The sequence below is a fragment of the Indicator indicator genome, chromosome 12 (genome assembly GCF_027791375.1).
Source record: "Indicator indicator isolate 239-I01 chromosome 12, UM_Iind_1.1, whole genome shotgun sequence".
In the NCBI taxonomy this organism is placed as follows: Eukaryota; Metazoa; Chordata; class Aves; order Piciformes; family Indicatoridae; genus Indicator; species Indicator indicator.
Window position 1 is genome coordinate 12,276,663 of NC_072021.1, and position 17,714 is coordinate 12,294,376.

A 17,714-nucleotide genomic window follows, 5' to 3' on the forward strand; every position below is an offset into this window, starting at 1 on the left:
TGCTTCTAAAGAGAAGACACTTTGGACACAGCTAAAAGAGCTGCTTAAATGCAATTCAGAATCTCACTCAGATGTGTCAACCCACTGCCCTGAAAGCAGGATTAAGCATGCAGAAGAGACCATATCCTTGAGAAGAGAAAATGGGCACTAACCTGGAAGGAGGTTGCCACTTTGTCTCTTCACTGTGTTAACAGAGTTTATTATGATGTTGGTGACAACAGAAAGGATAAGAACTACACTAAAATGATGTGGGCAGCAGTCTTGCATTAGTCAGGCTGAATGTGGAGACAGGCTGAATATCTTGTTAGAAGTCTTCTCTTTCCTGTTATTCTTCTAGGGACAGAGTTGCAGAAGGCATCAGCAAGATGGCAAAAGGAGGTGACTAACAGAGGCGATTTGAAGGAATGAAATATAATTAAGATGTATTAGCTGCTTTGCACCATTCCTGCCTTTTATGCCTTGGGAGGTAATTCTGGCAGTAGACTGGGCTGCCCCTGTGGCTTGGTATCATGGCTGGCAGTCTGCAGAGACCTGGGCAGCTACACCTGAGGCTGCTGAGTGCTGTTACAGGCTAATACACATAGCATGGACAGTCAACACTTATAGGTAACTTGCTCCTCATTGCAGTCAGGACATGTAGAAATGAGAAGCAGAACACTGGAACAAATAGGTGAGGGTTGGGTAACCAGCCAGGCATGAAGAAAAATTAGTTCACATGAAGGGATAAGCTTGTTCTACTGTACAATAGCAAAAACTGCACGTTCCTGCAGGGGGGAGGTGGGCAGGGAGGGAATTAGATAGGGCTGCCCCATTTGCCTCGTAAAAGCACAGTCATATACTGATTTTTTAAACCATTTGTCCATACAGAGCTCATTGTAAGATCAGTATTGACCTAAATCATGAACAGTGTGGAAGTGGTGGGTGCAATAAGATCATGCAAATTATTTGGCTCGGTTGCAGATACATCTTTGAGTTTCATGTTAGGTAAAGATAATACACTGGGAGCAGAGTGCAATTGCGTAATTAAGATGGCAGCTTTCATTTTAACCTGGGAAAGAACAAACAATTGCATTTCTCCAGGAGAATAAATATTCAAGGCTTCCCAGTGTCAGAGCAGCCTGTTTGACTTTGGTTTGTATATCCAAAACCACCATTACTTTTTGCAGAACTGTGATTACCCGGGATTATGAAAATGTGTTTAGATGAAGGGGGTGTTTGATATCCAAGTTTCACCTGAACTCAGACTCCTTGCTTTGCGTTTAATTATTAAGAGATGGAGTGTTTGTATTCCTGGAGATGAAGAAAGTGGGTCTGTTCCTGAGGTGACTGATGATGCCATAAAGTGCTGGTGTGCCCTCAGAGGAATTCAGCTTTAAACAAAATCAGTCTGTGTATCACGCACCCTCTTCAGAACCAGGTACCTCACAGCCGCTTGTCAAGAATGGAAGAACTCTGTGATCAAGGTTACTTTAAAAAGAGAATTTTGATAAACCTTTATGGCTTCCAGAAATGAACATTCTGACTTTGTGCACATAGGCTGTAGGTCATTCTCTTGTTGTTCAGAGAGGAATAAAAGAGAGCACGTGGCTCATACTTGCTTTTCATTGCATGTGCACTACACAAGCCATTCTTGTGTCTTTCATGTGTTTCTTCTTGACATAAAATTCCCTAACCTAGCCAACTCAAATGAATTTATCTTAGAAATGAGTTTTCATGATATAGCTCCTTATTTTGTATTTGCCCTTTTAGTCTGCCATGAGGTATTTGAGACATCTTCACAAAATGGGAGGTATTAACAAACAGCTTCTCAACAGGTTTCAGAGCTGACTGCAAGTGGTTGTGGTTAAAACTTTTTTGTTTGCTTGTTTTGGGTTTTTTGTTGTTGTTGTTGTTTGCCTTTTGTTTGTTTATTTTAATTCTGCTAATGTTCATGTACCTGTTAGTTAGAAATGGTGATGTTTTCCTTTCTTGTCTTTAGATGACACTGGCTGTCCTAGTAGCCAGTCAGTATCTCCAGTTAAGACTCCTGATGCTGGAAACAGCCCAATCAGCTTTTCCACTGCTAGCGATGGAGACTTCTCCAGGAAGAAATTCAGTCCAGGGACAATGAGTGAAGGGAATCCTCAGCTGGCTCGCTATAAGAAGGAAACAAAGTCAAGCCTTGTAAAGCCTGGTGAGTAGGGTATGGTTCCTTCAATTTCTGTCATTACACTTTCTAATTAACTAGCACATCTACAGGTGTCTACATACACTGTGTTGTGCTGCCTGCGATATCACTAATGCTGATAATAAATGTAAAAAAAAATAGTTGAGTTCCTTCTGTGGATCCAGCTGCAAGATTTGAAAACACTATCAGTATTCACTTTTTCATGGAAATATAAGTTGATGTCTTCACTTTCTTTTATGAGGCTCAATGGTGATGTCAAAAAACAGCCGAAATGGATTTTATCTTGTTTCATGGTAATTGCACACGTATTTCACTGGCCAAAGATAAATTATTCTTACTGTCAAAGCAAAGAATTAGTTTTCTGATGTTAGATTTATTGTTGGATCTTGCCTAAAGTTTACCCATCTGGGCTATGATAGCTTTGGGGACACAAGCTGACAAATGAAGGCAATGGGCAACCTATCTGTGGGAAGATCCATACCACATTGACTGATTCAAGAGCACATCTCCAATTGCCTCAGGCTAACGAGCCCCCTCAGATCACCAACTAGATCAGGGTTTGCTTGTCACACGTCAAGACTAGATATCTCCCATTGGCTGCTGTGATTTTAAGAGGTAGATATAAAATATTTTGTGATTCTTATAAAGGCAGCTCTTAACTGTGCTGTTATTTAATCATGGAGACAGAGGCTCTTGACCCTGTACAGAGCCAGCTGCAGAACTGCCGTGGTTTATACACTCTGGTACCTCCTGGCTATACTGTTTCCAGAGTCATTTTACCTCTGGAAGCAATTTAGATACTTTCATGAAGAGCCAGCTCAGATTTACCAGTGCTGTGTTTAATCCAGAAAGAACAGAGAATCTGCTGCAAAAAAGCTTCACTGTCTTGCTTAGTCATTGAGAGAGCTGATTAAATCTGACTTACTGCTATCCTGCAAGTTCTTCCTCTCATTTCATAGCACCGTGTTACTTGAGTCTTTCCTGTCTCTCATTGCTCTGCATAATGGATGATAGAGAGCATTTTTTTCAAGGCTTGTTTTCTGTTCCACTAAAAGCAAGGCATCTAATGCAGGCAGAGTGCAGGAAATTTGGTACATCCCAGTCAAATCTGCAGGCATGGCTACCAGGACCATTTTGGATATGAATATGGAAGTAGCTTGTGGATGATGAATTTTGAAAGTTTTTTTTTTTTCTGCTGCAGAGTTCTATACACATGGAAAAGAGTTATACACTTGTTTCAATAAATTGCTTCATTGTTCTCAACTATTACACTATAATGTCACCTGCCTTTTTGCACTGAGTCAGAAGTCAACTTCATTTCAGCTGATGATATTATTTCAAGTCTTTGATGGACTTAGTTTAGGTATTTAGATACCTTGCAAGTGGACCATTCTGTAGCTGTCAGTACCTCTCACTGATTGAGCTCTTTAAGGCTGGAAACTTCTTTCTAAACCTCAAGCATATTGCTCTTGAGGTCCATCAAAATTCTCACAACAGGAAACAAGTCTGGTTTATAAAGTACTTCTAAGTTCCTCCTGGCAAATATCTCACACTTTTTAGTGGAAAATTTTCAAAAGCCACATCATACTCAGTATGAGAGCTGACATGGGTTGGGGACATTCCCTGAAACAGAGAGCATGCCAAGAGACAGCTGGGATTCCTTTTCCTCAGTATTGGCCACAGGAGTTAATGTAATTCTCTCCCATTGCTCTCTCTTGGCTTCAGGTGGATCCAGTCTCTTCCCCATGACCTACTTGTGCATGAATTTCTGGTGACTCAGTCGGGAAGATATAGCCCTTGTGTAAAGAGGAGTCATCATCATGTAGCCAAACAGGCAGGGAGTAACAGGGAAGCAGTAGAAGGGAAGTGGGATGTGGGAGAAGAGTTGACAGCAATGTATTCTTCTTGTACATAACCTAGTTCTGCATACAGCTGGATACCTCAAACTACAACACAAAAAGACTTGTGTCATTGTTGATTTATGGAGATAGTCTCTGCTTTTTATTTATCTGAAATGTCTTGTGATAATGACTGCATATCAGGAGCCAGACAGGAGAGACAAAAATCCAGCCTACTACTATCTTTTACAGACTCTGTCCTGCACTACGTTTTTTTAGGCAAGAACATCAATCAGTGTACCCCTTCAAAATGCCTGTCATTTTGCTGAAAAGGTATCTAGTTCCAGGGCTTTCTTGGAACATGCTGAATCTCAGAAGTAACACTCACACAAATATTTAGATCATTCAGGAAATGTCAGAGTGGGACTGCACCGAGAATGAACCCTGGGACTTTTTTTTTCTTTAGGCTGTTCCCACTCTAGCAAGATCACTTCATCTTTCTTTTCTGTACTTCAAAATATGAACTATGCTTTTTATTCTCAAACAACCTAAGGCATTGTTATGTGGATCTAAGTCATCTCTAGCTCTTGAAGTATTAAGAAAGTAGATTTGGGTATCATGTATAATCTATGTTGTTTGCATAGCAAGTCATACTTAATCCTGGAATGCTTTATCACTGCATCTTGCTGAACCTCTGAAAGATTTATAATCATGAAGATGTTATTCATTTGGGATAAATGATAGTGGTTTTTAATGTGCATTAAATCCAAACCACAGCAGTGTCATAGGTGAATTTGGCTTAAAATCAGTGCCTGTATTCCCAGGAAAGGATGGAGGGGACAGGCACATTAAGGAAGTTATAAAGCATCCAGTCCAGAAGTATTATGAGCTTTTTAATTTCAGGATTTTAGAAAATGTTGCCTCTTCTGGGCATGATTCATTCGTGCAATATTAAATGAATAGAAAATATGTTGTAACAAATGGCCTTCCAAAAAGGCACAAAAAGCTTAATTAACACTAATCCTAGTTCTATATCAAGATGCTGTGCTGAATCCTAGTTTTAGTAATTGAGTAAACTGGAGCATAAGCACTTCTACATATTCACAATTCTTGGTGTACTCCTCCTGCAAAGATCCATCCTGAATTCCTACAGCTCATGTTTGCATCTTAAGAGCAGCAAGAGTTACTTTCCATTCTCTGACAGTCTTTCTCATCTTGTTTTTTGACTTCCATATGAATATTTAATGCAAGGATTCAAAGTCTGCATCTGCAAGCTGCAAAGTACTGATAAACTTAGCAAAAATGTGGATAAGAAAAAGGAATCTTGAGCAAGAGTCATGCCAATAACTGTCTAAAAGTGTTGCATGTTTCAAGTAATAAAAAGCTGTACTTTCTTTTAAATGTCTGTGAGCATCATAACTCAAGAAGGACACATGTTGAACTGTGTCCAGCATGTCTGATAAAAGTTCCAGTCTTTACTTTCTCGTTTCAGGTGTCATTAGGGCATGCTTGGGGCAGTTTACAAAAATGAGCTGAGATTCCTACTAGAGCTGTGTTTTAGGGCCCATGGAATTGCTCAGGTTTCACACGAAATTAATAAAATTTAAGATAAAACATTAAGACGTTAAGGACCACGGCAACAAAGGAGACCTAGGTGAGCCACACTCAGGGTCTGCCCCCAAACCTTGTAAAGACTGATCCCTAAAATAGATTGGTGTGCTTCATTTGAAAAGCAGGACCACACAAAGGTGAAAGTGCTAAGAAGACTGGCAGCCTCAATGTAATGTGTCTCTCCTTCTGCAGTACTTTATAACCTACATTCCAAGACTGCACCTTTCCTGGAGGAGAAGTAATTAAGACCAAGGGTATATCAAAGAACATTTAACTTGGTTACAAGCAAAGGCTTTAATCGGAGTGCACCGTGCTGCAATCAATCATAACCTTATTTGTGCAGTGAAAATGGAGGCTTATTGCCTATTACTCTTAAATTCTCCATACAGTTTGTGTCTTTTGTACCTCCTTAAAGTATTTGAATTTATAATAAGCATTTTCTTTGTGTACCAATGTTTACTGATAAACATAAAGCATAAATTCTCTAAGGGGTGCAGAAGAGCTTGCAAGTGAAAAGAGGAAAAGCAGAAGCTCAAGTTTCCTGAGTAGTTTAAACCTGATGAGGATGGCTTTAACTTGAGTATTAGGATTTTTAAGTAGCTCAATATTTGTCAGAGAGAAATGATCAACACAGTGATCAATTATGTGTACTTCTGGAAGGCTTTCCATCTGTGCTTTTAAAACATCACCTCAGCAATAAAAGGAGAGGAGGCAGCTGAATGTGCACCATCTTCCTTAGACATAAGTACATGGTTCAAATGCTTAACTTCTGTCCCACACCTGATAGCAGCCAACATAACCATCCTGATGTTCAGATCCCATGGTATGCAACAGTTATTTCCTGTACAGCTTTAACCTCATTCTTGTCCCCTTTTTCTATGTGTGCTTCATAATTTTATTTTGGACAACAACAGAGATAACAAACACAGAGTCTTAACAAATACAGTTGTGGCAGTGACCCTATTCCTTTCTCTCATTTACTGTTGTTTTTTTTTTTTTTTTCTTTACCATTAAATTTTGGGCCCACACAAACTAGCTATTTCTGATTTTTTTTTAAGGAACAGTGTTTCCAGATAATAATTCTGTATGCACTGAGCCCTCCTGCATATTTTACTGATGGGATCTGCTTTAATTTCATGTCTGTTGCTATGGTGCTGTGCAGATTTGCTTATTTGGCCTACCAGCACAGGGAATTACTAAGGACTCAGTCGCAATGGGTACCAGAGGACCAGGGGGTGCTTTGTGGGGAGACAAATGTAGACATCTTGCCCTCCAAGAGCACCCTTTTGGGCCAGTGTACCCAGCACAGCCTGTAGATCTAGTTGGATCTATACTGTTTGGCATAAATCCCACAAGTTTAGTGATATAGAACGGGTGAAATCTCAGTCTACAGGTGTCCTTAGACAATCTTCAGGAGCTATGGGCTGTCAGTGGGGACTGACTTTCTGGTCTAGTGATTGGTCCCATTGCTTATAGGAGGTGGAGCAGCTGGGGGTTGCAGGAGCTGTTCTGGAGAGGAGGAAGATGTGAATTCATGATCTTGAGCCAGCTGGATAAAGCAGAGATGCTCTGTCATTTATCTAACCTCAATTCCCTATCTCTAATGTAGTTGTAATTGCCTCTGCCCACACAAGTGCACTAATGTCCTGTTTTGTTTTACAGGAGACATAACAAAATCAATGAATCTAGTGTGCAGGCTTTCTAAACAAATATACCAGCATTTATGTTAGGATAAAAGAGAACCTTGGACTCCCTGGTTACACTGACTAAGGCTCCATGGACTAAAAGTTGTCTCAGACATAGGTGTCTGTGTTAGAGACATCCATGTTGAGTCAGACAAATCTCACTCCTCTCTCCCGTGTTCCTCATCAGTTCTCTGACAATTCTGTTGTTAGCCCTTATTGAAGCCAAATAAAGTCTCTGTCTCTTTATTTGTTTGTTTGTTTGTTTATTTATTTATTTTTACAGGAAGGATAGTCAGTCTTAGATATTCAGTTGTGGAAGTCTGTGTTTGAAGATCATGCATGAATCTCCACATAGATCTGACTAGATACCTTTACCTCTTCTGTTGATCCCTAATAAGTTTAGGCACTTTCTGTCCTATTTCTGAAGCCTCCTGCCCAAGGTGCCTAGCACTGCACAGGGAGATTCTGTATCTCATTTTCACCATGAATTTGCAGGAATGAAGTATTTTTAGGACATGAACTAATTAAATCACACTGAAGTGAAAAAAAAAGTGCTCTGTGACTTCCAAAAATAATACTGGAATATACTCAGAATACTAGTATTTTGAGCATGAGATGCTTAGAAAGTTATGTAAAAATTAATAGCATAGCATTACTCTTTCAACTTTGATTTTCATGCAGTTAGATTTTTAATTGAAACAAATTTGCTTGAATTGATGTGGAGAATGTGTTTAAATAGCCAAGTATTTCTTTCGAATAACAAGAAGCAAAGTAGTAACTACAAAGAGTGTTTCATCTTGAAAGTATGTGATGTTACTGAACCCAAATCTACAAGTTCTTGTTAAATTAAAGTGGGGTGGAAAAGCAATCTTTTAATTCTGTGTCATAAATTCTATAATTCACCTCCTTCTAAAAAAGTATTTTAGCTGTTGTTTAGTAGAGATGTAGGTGATTAGTGGTCAGGCTGTGGCCTCTCAAGACGTGTTTCTTTCTGTTCAGAAGACTCTCAGGCTGCAGTAAATACCCAGATGGCACAGCAGAAATGGGAGTATATGAAACACAAGCCAGCAAGCTGCAAAGGAGGGATTGGCAAGTGAAAGGTGAAAGCCTGAATCCTACCTGTCCTAGATAATATCCTGCCCAGCTGTGTGCTGATGGCACAGGCCACCTGCAACTCAGGGCACAAATCTTCTGCAATTAGTTAGGTACTTGTCTCCTTCCTCACAAAGAAAAATCTAATAAAAGGAGACCCCCCTAATAAAGGAGATCCCCCTTACATAGTTTAGTAAAGGGGAAAGCAACTTGTATTTGGATCTGTTTATTCCTCTTTTGGAGGATGGACTTGAGGACAAAGGAGAAGAGTTCTCTAATACAAGGCTGCTGGGCAGGCTGAAGGGATCAAGGAGTCTGCTCCCAGGGAAGCTATTCCACTTCATTTAATTTAGTAACTGTGTTATTGGAGATTTGAAGTTGACTTCCCAGCAGGTTCACAATCACTCTTTTCTCTCTCTGTGGTCAGTTAATTGTCCCAGTACTGCTCCAGATGTACAGAAAATGGGACAGCCACCATTAAAGGGAGATTCTTGCCTGGGGATGCCTGCAGCCTCAAACTTAGCACTTGTCCAGAAGAGCCGCAGCTCAAACTGCAAATTGGGCTGAGTAGAGGATGTGGACATGGCACTTCTGCAGGGAGTGCCTGGGCTGCTGAACAGGGTGAGACCTGTGCCAGCCAGTTCATCTTCTAGTTCCAAATGCCTTTTGATAGAGATGCAGGTCTCTTGGGGATTGTGGGGATGTGCTTCTGCATCTGGAAAAGATAGCTCAGTGCCTGGTGTAAGAAGATCACTGCAGTTTAGAAGTCAGAGCTGAGGCAGGTATGGAAGATGCCCATAGCAGTGATACTTAGATAAAAAAAAAATCTCTTGCTGTGTTCTGCTAATCCATAGTGGAATATGAGCCCCCCAAAAAAGACAAATCAATCCTGTACACACTGCACACTTTTAAGTATTTGTTTTAAAATGTGTATGGGGTCAAGCTAGAACAGGCATTGCAGTTTCTGTATTTACCACAACAAATTTTATGCACCTTCTGGCTGTTTTCTGTGGTTTTCAGCCTGCTTCACCTCCACAGGAACACTGTGCATACAAAAGAGGCCGTTATGAATGTTCCCTTAGGATATTTTGTGTGTGTGTGTGTGTGCTCTGCTTTTAAATTACAATCTGTATTATTTATGCCACTGTTTAAAATACCTTCCTGATTCCCCAGCTAAAGTATTCTGAACCTACTTCAGCTGCATTTTACCGTGCACAGCTCCCACCAACCATCAGTTTCCATTTCAAGTAATTTTTCATGAAATCACACACATCACAGCCAGAATCCTGTCTTGCTGGTACATGGTTTTCTTTGCAGTATTCCAGCTCTATTCCTCCTCCCCATGATAAACAGTGTTGCCAGTATTCATTTTCATCCTGGAATACACAAATTCCATTCCCTTAATCTCCCTTCAGAAACAGTGACCTGTAATCCTGTTATCATTACTGATGACCTTTTTTGGAATTCCTCCAGGTTATTAATGCCTTTTTAATGAGAATCCTGGGATTTAAACTGCTTTCTGAGCAATGTTTACTCGAGAATTGATAGATTGCTTCCTCTTCTATTTTCCTTTGCAGGGGCTGTTTCTGTTTTGTCTGACATCTTACCATGTTCAAAGTGAAGCTATGCAAATAATTGTTTTGGAGGTTTGCTGCCAAATCAAAACAGTAAAGAAAAACCTTTGTTTCAAAGGGAACAAAGGCAATGTTCAATCTAAAATATTTAAAATATTTGGGGAGGGTTTTTTTTTATGGTTTTACCCCCTTTTTAAAAGAAGAAACAAATTTATCAGTTTTCAAAGTTAAAGCATCATTTCAAACAGAAAGTAGAGAATTCTAATTTTCTATTTTCTGGCCATGTTTTACTTTAAATCGTGAATAGTTCTTTGAACTTTGTGGGTTTTGGTGACTAGATTACTACCTAAAAGTTTTTGTTGCCCTCCAAGTAATTACTTTAAATGCTTCTGCAACAGTATTGAGTGGATATGTCAATATTTTCCTTATGCTTCTATATATTTATATATAGGCATGGAAAACTAAGGGAATGCCATTATTTTAGTTATGCAAATCCCACTTACTTGATTTCACTGTGGTTACTGCCTAGACATCTGAGGTCTTTGCAGATAGTGGTGCCATTTGGAATACTAAGCCTATTCAAGCAGTAGCAGTTTACTTGCTTTTATCTACCTAGATATCCAAATCCTGGTGAAGCTGTGTTTTAGATGCCTTCACTCTGTTTTAGTTCTCAACTTGGAAGATACTACTCTGAGATCAGCAAGAGCCTAGGAGAAGGGGGAAAATATGTGTCAAATACTTGTTCCAATAAATAAAGCAAAATTGGAAAACATAAAATAAAACCCAGCAGCTGGAAGAGGTAGCAGCTAGGTAGAGGTTGACCGGCTTTGGCCAAAACTCTGGATGCAGGGCTGAGAAGCTGTCCTGATGGAGGTGGGAGCTGTGGGAAATTCAGTCCTGTTTGGATGATTCCATGTAGCAGGGGATAATGAAGACAGGCAGATATCTGAAATTGGGTGAATTTATGGAGGAGCTAGAGAGGGGCATGATAAGCTGAGAGGATGGATGCAGTGCATGTTCCTAGTGGTGTGACAGGGAGATGTTGTGTAGCCTCCTCCCAGTTCAAAGCTTAATCAAGCCCTGCAAATCCCAGGTGGATCCTTTCTTTCCCCAGTAAATCAAACAGCAGAAGAGAGCTTTCCTTGGGAAGCTTTTGTATGGAACCTGATATATTTGGTGTAGGGTGAAACAGCCACCCACCCTGATCTTTAGGCAGGAGCCAGGCACCAAGCTGCTCAGTGCTTTTATAGCTGACCTGTTTCTTGGCATGCCCAGAAACAAGAGTTGTACACAGCTGAGAAGCTTTACTGGTTGAGACTGATGCAAGCTATTTCCCAAGCGATGTAGCAGACGTGTCGTACGTGTCATCCTTTTATAACTCCAGCCTCCAGCCACTGCAAGGTGTACATTGCTTCCCCAAGGAGCTTGAAATACATGGCCTTTAATGTGACATAATAAAACAGGGAACCTACTTTATAACAGCATACTTTTTATATACCATTACATAAATTATACTTAAAGGAAATGAAAAGTCTGCAGGGGTTGTTTCATATTTTATTAGTTTTATGAGCCTTGTCCTGCTTCAAGTGCTGAGGCACCTCATTAGAGGTCTCTGTCCCTCCCTCCTAGAACTCTGTAATAGGAAACTGTAGGATTATGAAATCTGGGCAGGCCATGTCTGTTTGCTAGAGCTGGCAGAATACAGTCTGACCACAGACCTGCAAAGATTAATAAACTGAAAAAGCACAGGTTTCTTGTCTGTCACTTGTGCTCCTTAATGATAAGAGTGCCACTGAGGAAACAAAGCAGCAAATCACAGCAGTCATAACGTGAAATGGATTGTCCTCAGACCTGCCTTGGCTTTATTACTGTAAAAAATACAGTTAAAAAAATCAATCAATATACTAGATAGAGTTTCACTGATCTTTTCAATAGATGACACTTGAACTGAATTAGATTTTTGTATTCAATGTGCACCTTCCAGTAAACACTTGATTAGCTTATGACAAATTTTGCTTTTCATCCCGGGACTGCAGGGTTGTTTAGTTAGCTACCTCCCTGATATGTTTTTCCTTTCAGTGTTTTGGTTGGGGGTTTTTTCTTGCCTGTTGGAAACATGTCAAATTGATGTAAAATGTTTTATGCACATTATAATGGAAGCCATATGCCTTATATAAAGAGTGACTGAGCAAAAGCTTTCAGCTGAATCAGGTTTAGCATGTGATTTCATGCATTGCTTACGTACTGGGAGCACGTGCCTGTGTAGTGCTGCAGCCAGCCTCTCTCCTTGGGCACAGGAACCAGATCTAGATGTGACAAAGGGGCCTCTGAAAGTGCTTTGTTAAACTTCTGTCACCGACGTGATGAGAGGGCTGGGACGTTTTCCTGGTTTGTGATGGAGTTCACTCCCTTTCTGTGTACTGCTGAGTCATCCCTGCCAAAGATGATATTTTCCAGCTCCTAAAAATACTTTTGACCAGCCTATCCATTTCCTTTCCAAACAGACCAAATAGCATTGCCATACACACACACAAAAAACCCAATCTCCTGAGGTGATACTACATGCTTATAAAAGATACTTTTCCATAGCTGGATTTGCACATACATTGTATAAAACAGTCAAATGCAAGTTGATCATCAGATAATACATCTATCTGTACTTTTCTAACCTCCAGTCTCAGTGCTTCTATTGAGGTTGTTTTCTACTGAGCAGCATCCTCCCATCTCTGATCCAAAGAGCTTCTTTGCTTGAACAGGAGGATAAGTTCCCCAGACGGTTCCTTTCTGAACATATGTTCCCCATGACAAAGGTCACATCAGGCTGAGAAAAGAAAATTTATGGGAGCCATTTTAAAGGTGTTGTTAGCTCAAACTGCATGTAGAAGCACAAACAATAATTAGGTGGATTTTTATATGAAGAATTTCCTTAAAATACATAAAGCAGAAAAAAAAGACAAAAGCAACTTACAGTGCTCTTTGTTCCAACATCCGCTTGTGGCTGCTCTACAAATACATTAATTAAAACCAATTAAGAAAAACACAAACCCAGATCAGAGTGATATGCAGAATATACATGATGGCTCTCAGCCAGTGTCTGTAATTAGAGAAGAGCTTGATTAATTGTGGTTTCACAGCATACACAAGTCACATTTTGTATTCATTTTGAGATCCGCAGTGCTTATAATTTGCATTAATGTAGTTCAGATATTTACCAAAACTATGATATTTAGATGAGATCAGAAAACTGCTTAATGGGATAAATGTTGATTATTTGGTAATGACTATTCTTCCAAAGTAAGAAGAGTAAGCAAACAAGATGAATAAAAATGGAGGTAAATAATTAGTTCAGATCACATAACCATCAGTCTGAATTGATCATTTATAAAATCGAGTTTAGTTCCAAACACAGAGAAGCAGGATCTGCAGTGCAGGGTTTTTTTCCCAAAGTTTGGTATTGAACTGGAATTTTCTTCACCCAGCAGGTTTGAACGATTTGTGGAGAGTCACACTGAAAGTTTTCCTTCACATCCTCTCTGACTGCATCTTTGCCAGCTGCCCAAGGTACCAGCTGTTACTGCACAGTGTGCAGTCAGCTGAGATGTTATTAACAGATCTGTCTGATGAGTGAGGATGGGCAAGCAGTTGGGTGGGTGTCAACCCAAGAGTGAGAAGTGATGGCTTCACTGGCCAGCACAGTGAGTAGGGGAGGCAATGCCTGTTGATACCCTCAGGATTGGCAGTGCCAGGCATTGCAGTGCCCAGATTCTCACCATCATCCTGGGAGTACAACTCAAATATGAGCTTGATGACTAAACTGCTTGTAAAATAAGAGGGGATGGTTAGGTACTGAAATCCAAGACTCACAGCAGAGAGCATGCCAGGCAGGGACACACCTTCACCAGTCTGTAGGACATGCCAGAGAAGAGTGTCCATGTCCCAGACTTAGCCACTTACTTGTGAGTGTGCCTATGTGTGTGCCTCAGATTCACTCTGAACCTTCTTTCTGGAGCCATACCATCTCTGTGAGTGGAAGCAATCTTTACATTTCATTCCTTTGAAGTATGGCCAATGCAAGAGTTACTACCCAGTTTTGTGTTCCAGCTGAACAGTTACAGCTTGGGGAAAAGATCAGAGTTCAGTGCTCTCCTTAGACCAAAGAAATTCAAATCCACACTTCTCATAAGAGTTCCTGACCCACTGCAACCTACTGGTCCTCCTCAGCTTCCTCCATGGACCCTAGACCTCACGGTAGTGAAGAATATGAGACATAGGCAGAGCATAACAGCTTTATGAAAGACAGGAACTACAGATGTAGCTGTAAGTTAAAGGTTTAAAGATAAATGAAAACAAATCTCTTCAGAACACTGGTCCTTTCAATAGCGGGCATTACAGCTTAATTCTCTTTACTTTGCCAGCTGCTTCTAATGGCTTTGTTGAAGTTTATTACACAGATAGGAGAAGAGCTCTAAACAAAGTTATCTACAGAGATAGAGAGCCACTGACTCCACTTAGTCGCTGCACTAGAGTGGTGAACATATGTGCATATTTTGATCTCCTTGCTGTATAACAGGATGTCTTTGAAGACAAGGATACTCAGCAAATTGAAGTGCTTTACATTTTCAGGACAAGCTGTCTCTGTCAGCACTGTTATATTTACAGCCCTATATCACTAGGTGATTATATACAAAACCTAGCATTGAGATATATAGAGATATATATAAAGAGGTCATGTTTATGAAATCCTCAGATAGGTAAGCTCTGTGGTATACATACCTTAGCAGCTATGAAACAGTGGTGAACTTGCAAATAGGAAAGACTTAACCAACAAGACTAAATTTTACTAAGCCCATACACACCCTGAGTTTTGGAAATCCAGTTCTGCTTCTCAGCTGTCAGTGGTCCTGTCACAGATATTACTTGAACTATTTCCCTTTTTTTTTTTTTTCTGTATTTTAACCTTACTATTTTGATAGCAAATGGATAACAAAATGCACACAAGAAAGTTTGAGCTTTATTCTTATAGAGGGAAAAAGATTAAATGATGAAGTGCAGGCAAAATTTTAAGATCAAGGCCAGAAGACCAAACAAGGTAGCCAACCATCTGTGATGGCTGGAAATAGCAGACTGGGATGCCATGCTCCAGGCATGCATGTGAGGTTATTGTGTGACTCTGTGTAAGAGATGCATATCCTGTCTCTGTATACACACATGAGGTGGTGTTTCTGTGCTTGCATACTGTCCTGGTACGCCAAACGTACCTGTAAAAGCTGTGAATGCAATGTGTGATGTGGTCACTGCACTGTGTCATTATCCTTGCACTGTGACCGAGGCAGTGCAAAGAGCAGAGTTAAAGATGGAGTCTTCCTGTGCCCAAAATGTAGGCACAATGGCTGCACTGCATGAGTGGAATAAATGTGCACCAGAGCAAGCTGGTTGTATACCTGCCCTTGCCCAGGGAGCTTTTTTTATCTTTCCTCAGTCCCACCCTGAAATTTGTAATTTCATCACTTGTAGGATGTGAAATCTGCCCTGGAGTAAGTTCCCCAGTTGTTTCCCATGCTGTGGCAGGACAGTGTTAGCCCCCTGAGCTCTGTCCCCAGCCCACGGCCCAGAGGAGCACATGGCTTCTGCCACACCTTGATGGCCCTCTGCCTCTGCCTGGGTTGTGCCTGCCCATGCTACCTGCATTCCTCCTTACAGGGTGTAACACGCAGTGGCAGGGTTGCAGGCTGCCTTCTTCTCCCCTCCATGTCAGATGGAGCCAGGTGACTGGTGTGGTTCTGTCAGGGCAGGAAGGAGTTCAAAAGGCAGCCCAAAGCAGGATGCTGTCTGCATCACACTCTTAGCTTGGTGACATAGCCTACTGGACACGAAAGTGGAGGGGCAGTGTTAGACATTGCACAATTCCACTCCTGCTTCTCAGAGAGCTGTTCCAGGGAAGGACCAATGCAGGAAAATGTTACAGTACTTTGTTGGCCATCCTTGTGTTGTTCTTCCCACTGCACAGACAAGCACACAGCTCCCCTCCTGCGGCATGGGTGTGCTCAGAGCCTGCTGTGAGGCAAGGGGAGGCCAGAACGACAGGCTCCTATTGTCAAATGCCATTCATACAGCACAAACATTTCCATCAGAGCATATATCCAAGTTGGCTCATCTGCCATAAGGCTGTTGGTGCTGTGGCACTGAGTGGTTAGAGCATGGAAGAATATGTATGAATGAATTTCAAATGAGATACTGCTGAATCCAGCAGCCCAACACATCTTTTGCAGGAAAGGGTGGGTAAGATAGTCCCCTTAACTGGAGAGTCTCACATTAGAGCCAAACAAGTGTTATGGGCACTTAGGACAAAATATGTTTTTGAGAAGCTTCCACCTCTTTCAAGGTTAGCATTGGATCAGCACAGTCTGTTCTGGGGTTTACCTGTATGAACTTTTGCAATCACATTGTCACAGTGACAAAAATAGTCAACAGGTGTCCTTAGGGAGCTGTCAGCCTATAGAATGGCGTTAGGAGAGATGAGAGGCTGTGTTCACCTCCCACATTGCTGCTGGGCAAGGAGTTTCAACTCTTTGTTAAGACATTTGTAATACAATTCACACTTAGTCAGGAGAATATGTTGCAGTCGATATTATATGGAGAGATGATATTATATGGAGAGACGTTGTTTTACTTGTCAAGTGGAGGGGACCAGGCTCTTTTCCACAGTAATAAGACAAGAAACAATGGGTTCAAGCTTGAACAGACAGGATTTTGCCTCAACATGAGGAGAAACTTCTTTACAGTGAGGGTGACAGAGCACTGGAACAGGCTGCCCAGAGGGGTTGTGGTCTCCTTCTCTGGAGACTTTCAAAACCTACCTGGATGCATTCCTGAGCAGACTACCCTAAGTGATCCTGCTCTGGCAGGGGGGTTGGACCTGATGATCTCTTGAGGTCCCTTCCAACCTCTAATGTACTGTGATACTGTGATACTTAGAGATGTCTACCAAATGGGAAAAAATATTTTGTAAAGTCTCCTAGTAATATTGCTGTCAAGCTCTGCTACATGCAGAGTTGGCTTTAACATCACTAACACACTTGGAAACAATACTAGCAGTGACCCCTTTAATTTATAAAATGTTCTTGAAGCTCCTATAAATAGCTGCATGCCTAATTTTAAGCATAAGTAGTCTCCTGTGCTCAGTGTTAAGCTTATGTGCAGCTATTATCAGAATTGGGGACAGAGAAGTTAATTCATGCTTTGCAGCCACAGCTCCTGGTCTCTGGCACAGTTCAGTCTTTCAGAAAACTCATGCTTCGAGGTGGTTGCCTTCTCAGGCTCTGCTGACTCTTTACAGCAGGGCTCGGCAGCCCTTCCCAGCGCTGCACCGCAAGCCAGGCGGGTCAGGGAGAGGTGATTATTAAGCCTTGCTTCCTTGAAATGCTTTCGATACCAAGATCTGATTATGATGTGGTCTACTTAAGCAGAGATAAGCCTTGGCTAGGGCTCCTGTTCTCTGTCACAGCCAGGACTTGGCTTTGGAAAGCTGTTGGCATCTTGCAAGGGCAGGAATGCTTTGGGGGCCCAGACGGCAGAGGTATGGTATGTGTGTGACATGTTTACCTGTTCGGGTCTGGTTTGGAAAAGTAGATTGGGGTGTAGTGGGGTACCAAGACAGTATTTGGAATGTGCTTTAGTTTTGTAGATGGGAATGTTTTGTTTATCAGGAAAACACTGTTGCAGCTTTGGACGTTGTATCCCACGATCA

General features: G+C 41.2%; 1 protein-coding gene across 1 annotated transcript in view; it reads left to right on the plus strand.

Moving 5' to 3' along the window:
• The window catches only part of SYBU (syntabulin), a 37,144-nt gene that overhangs the window by 11,752 nt on the left and 7,678 nt on the right, over positions 1-17,714 (plus strand). Inside the window, exon 3 of the mRNA XM_054385348.1 lies at positions 1,979-2,173. Coding sequence (XP_054241323.1) covers positions 1,979-2,173 — 195 coding nt within the window. The remainder of the gene's footprint in view (positions 1-1,978; positions 2,174-17,714) is intronic.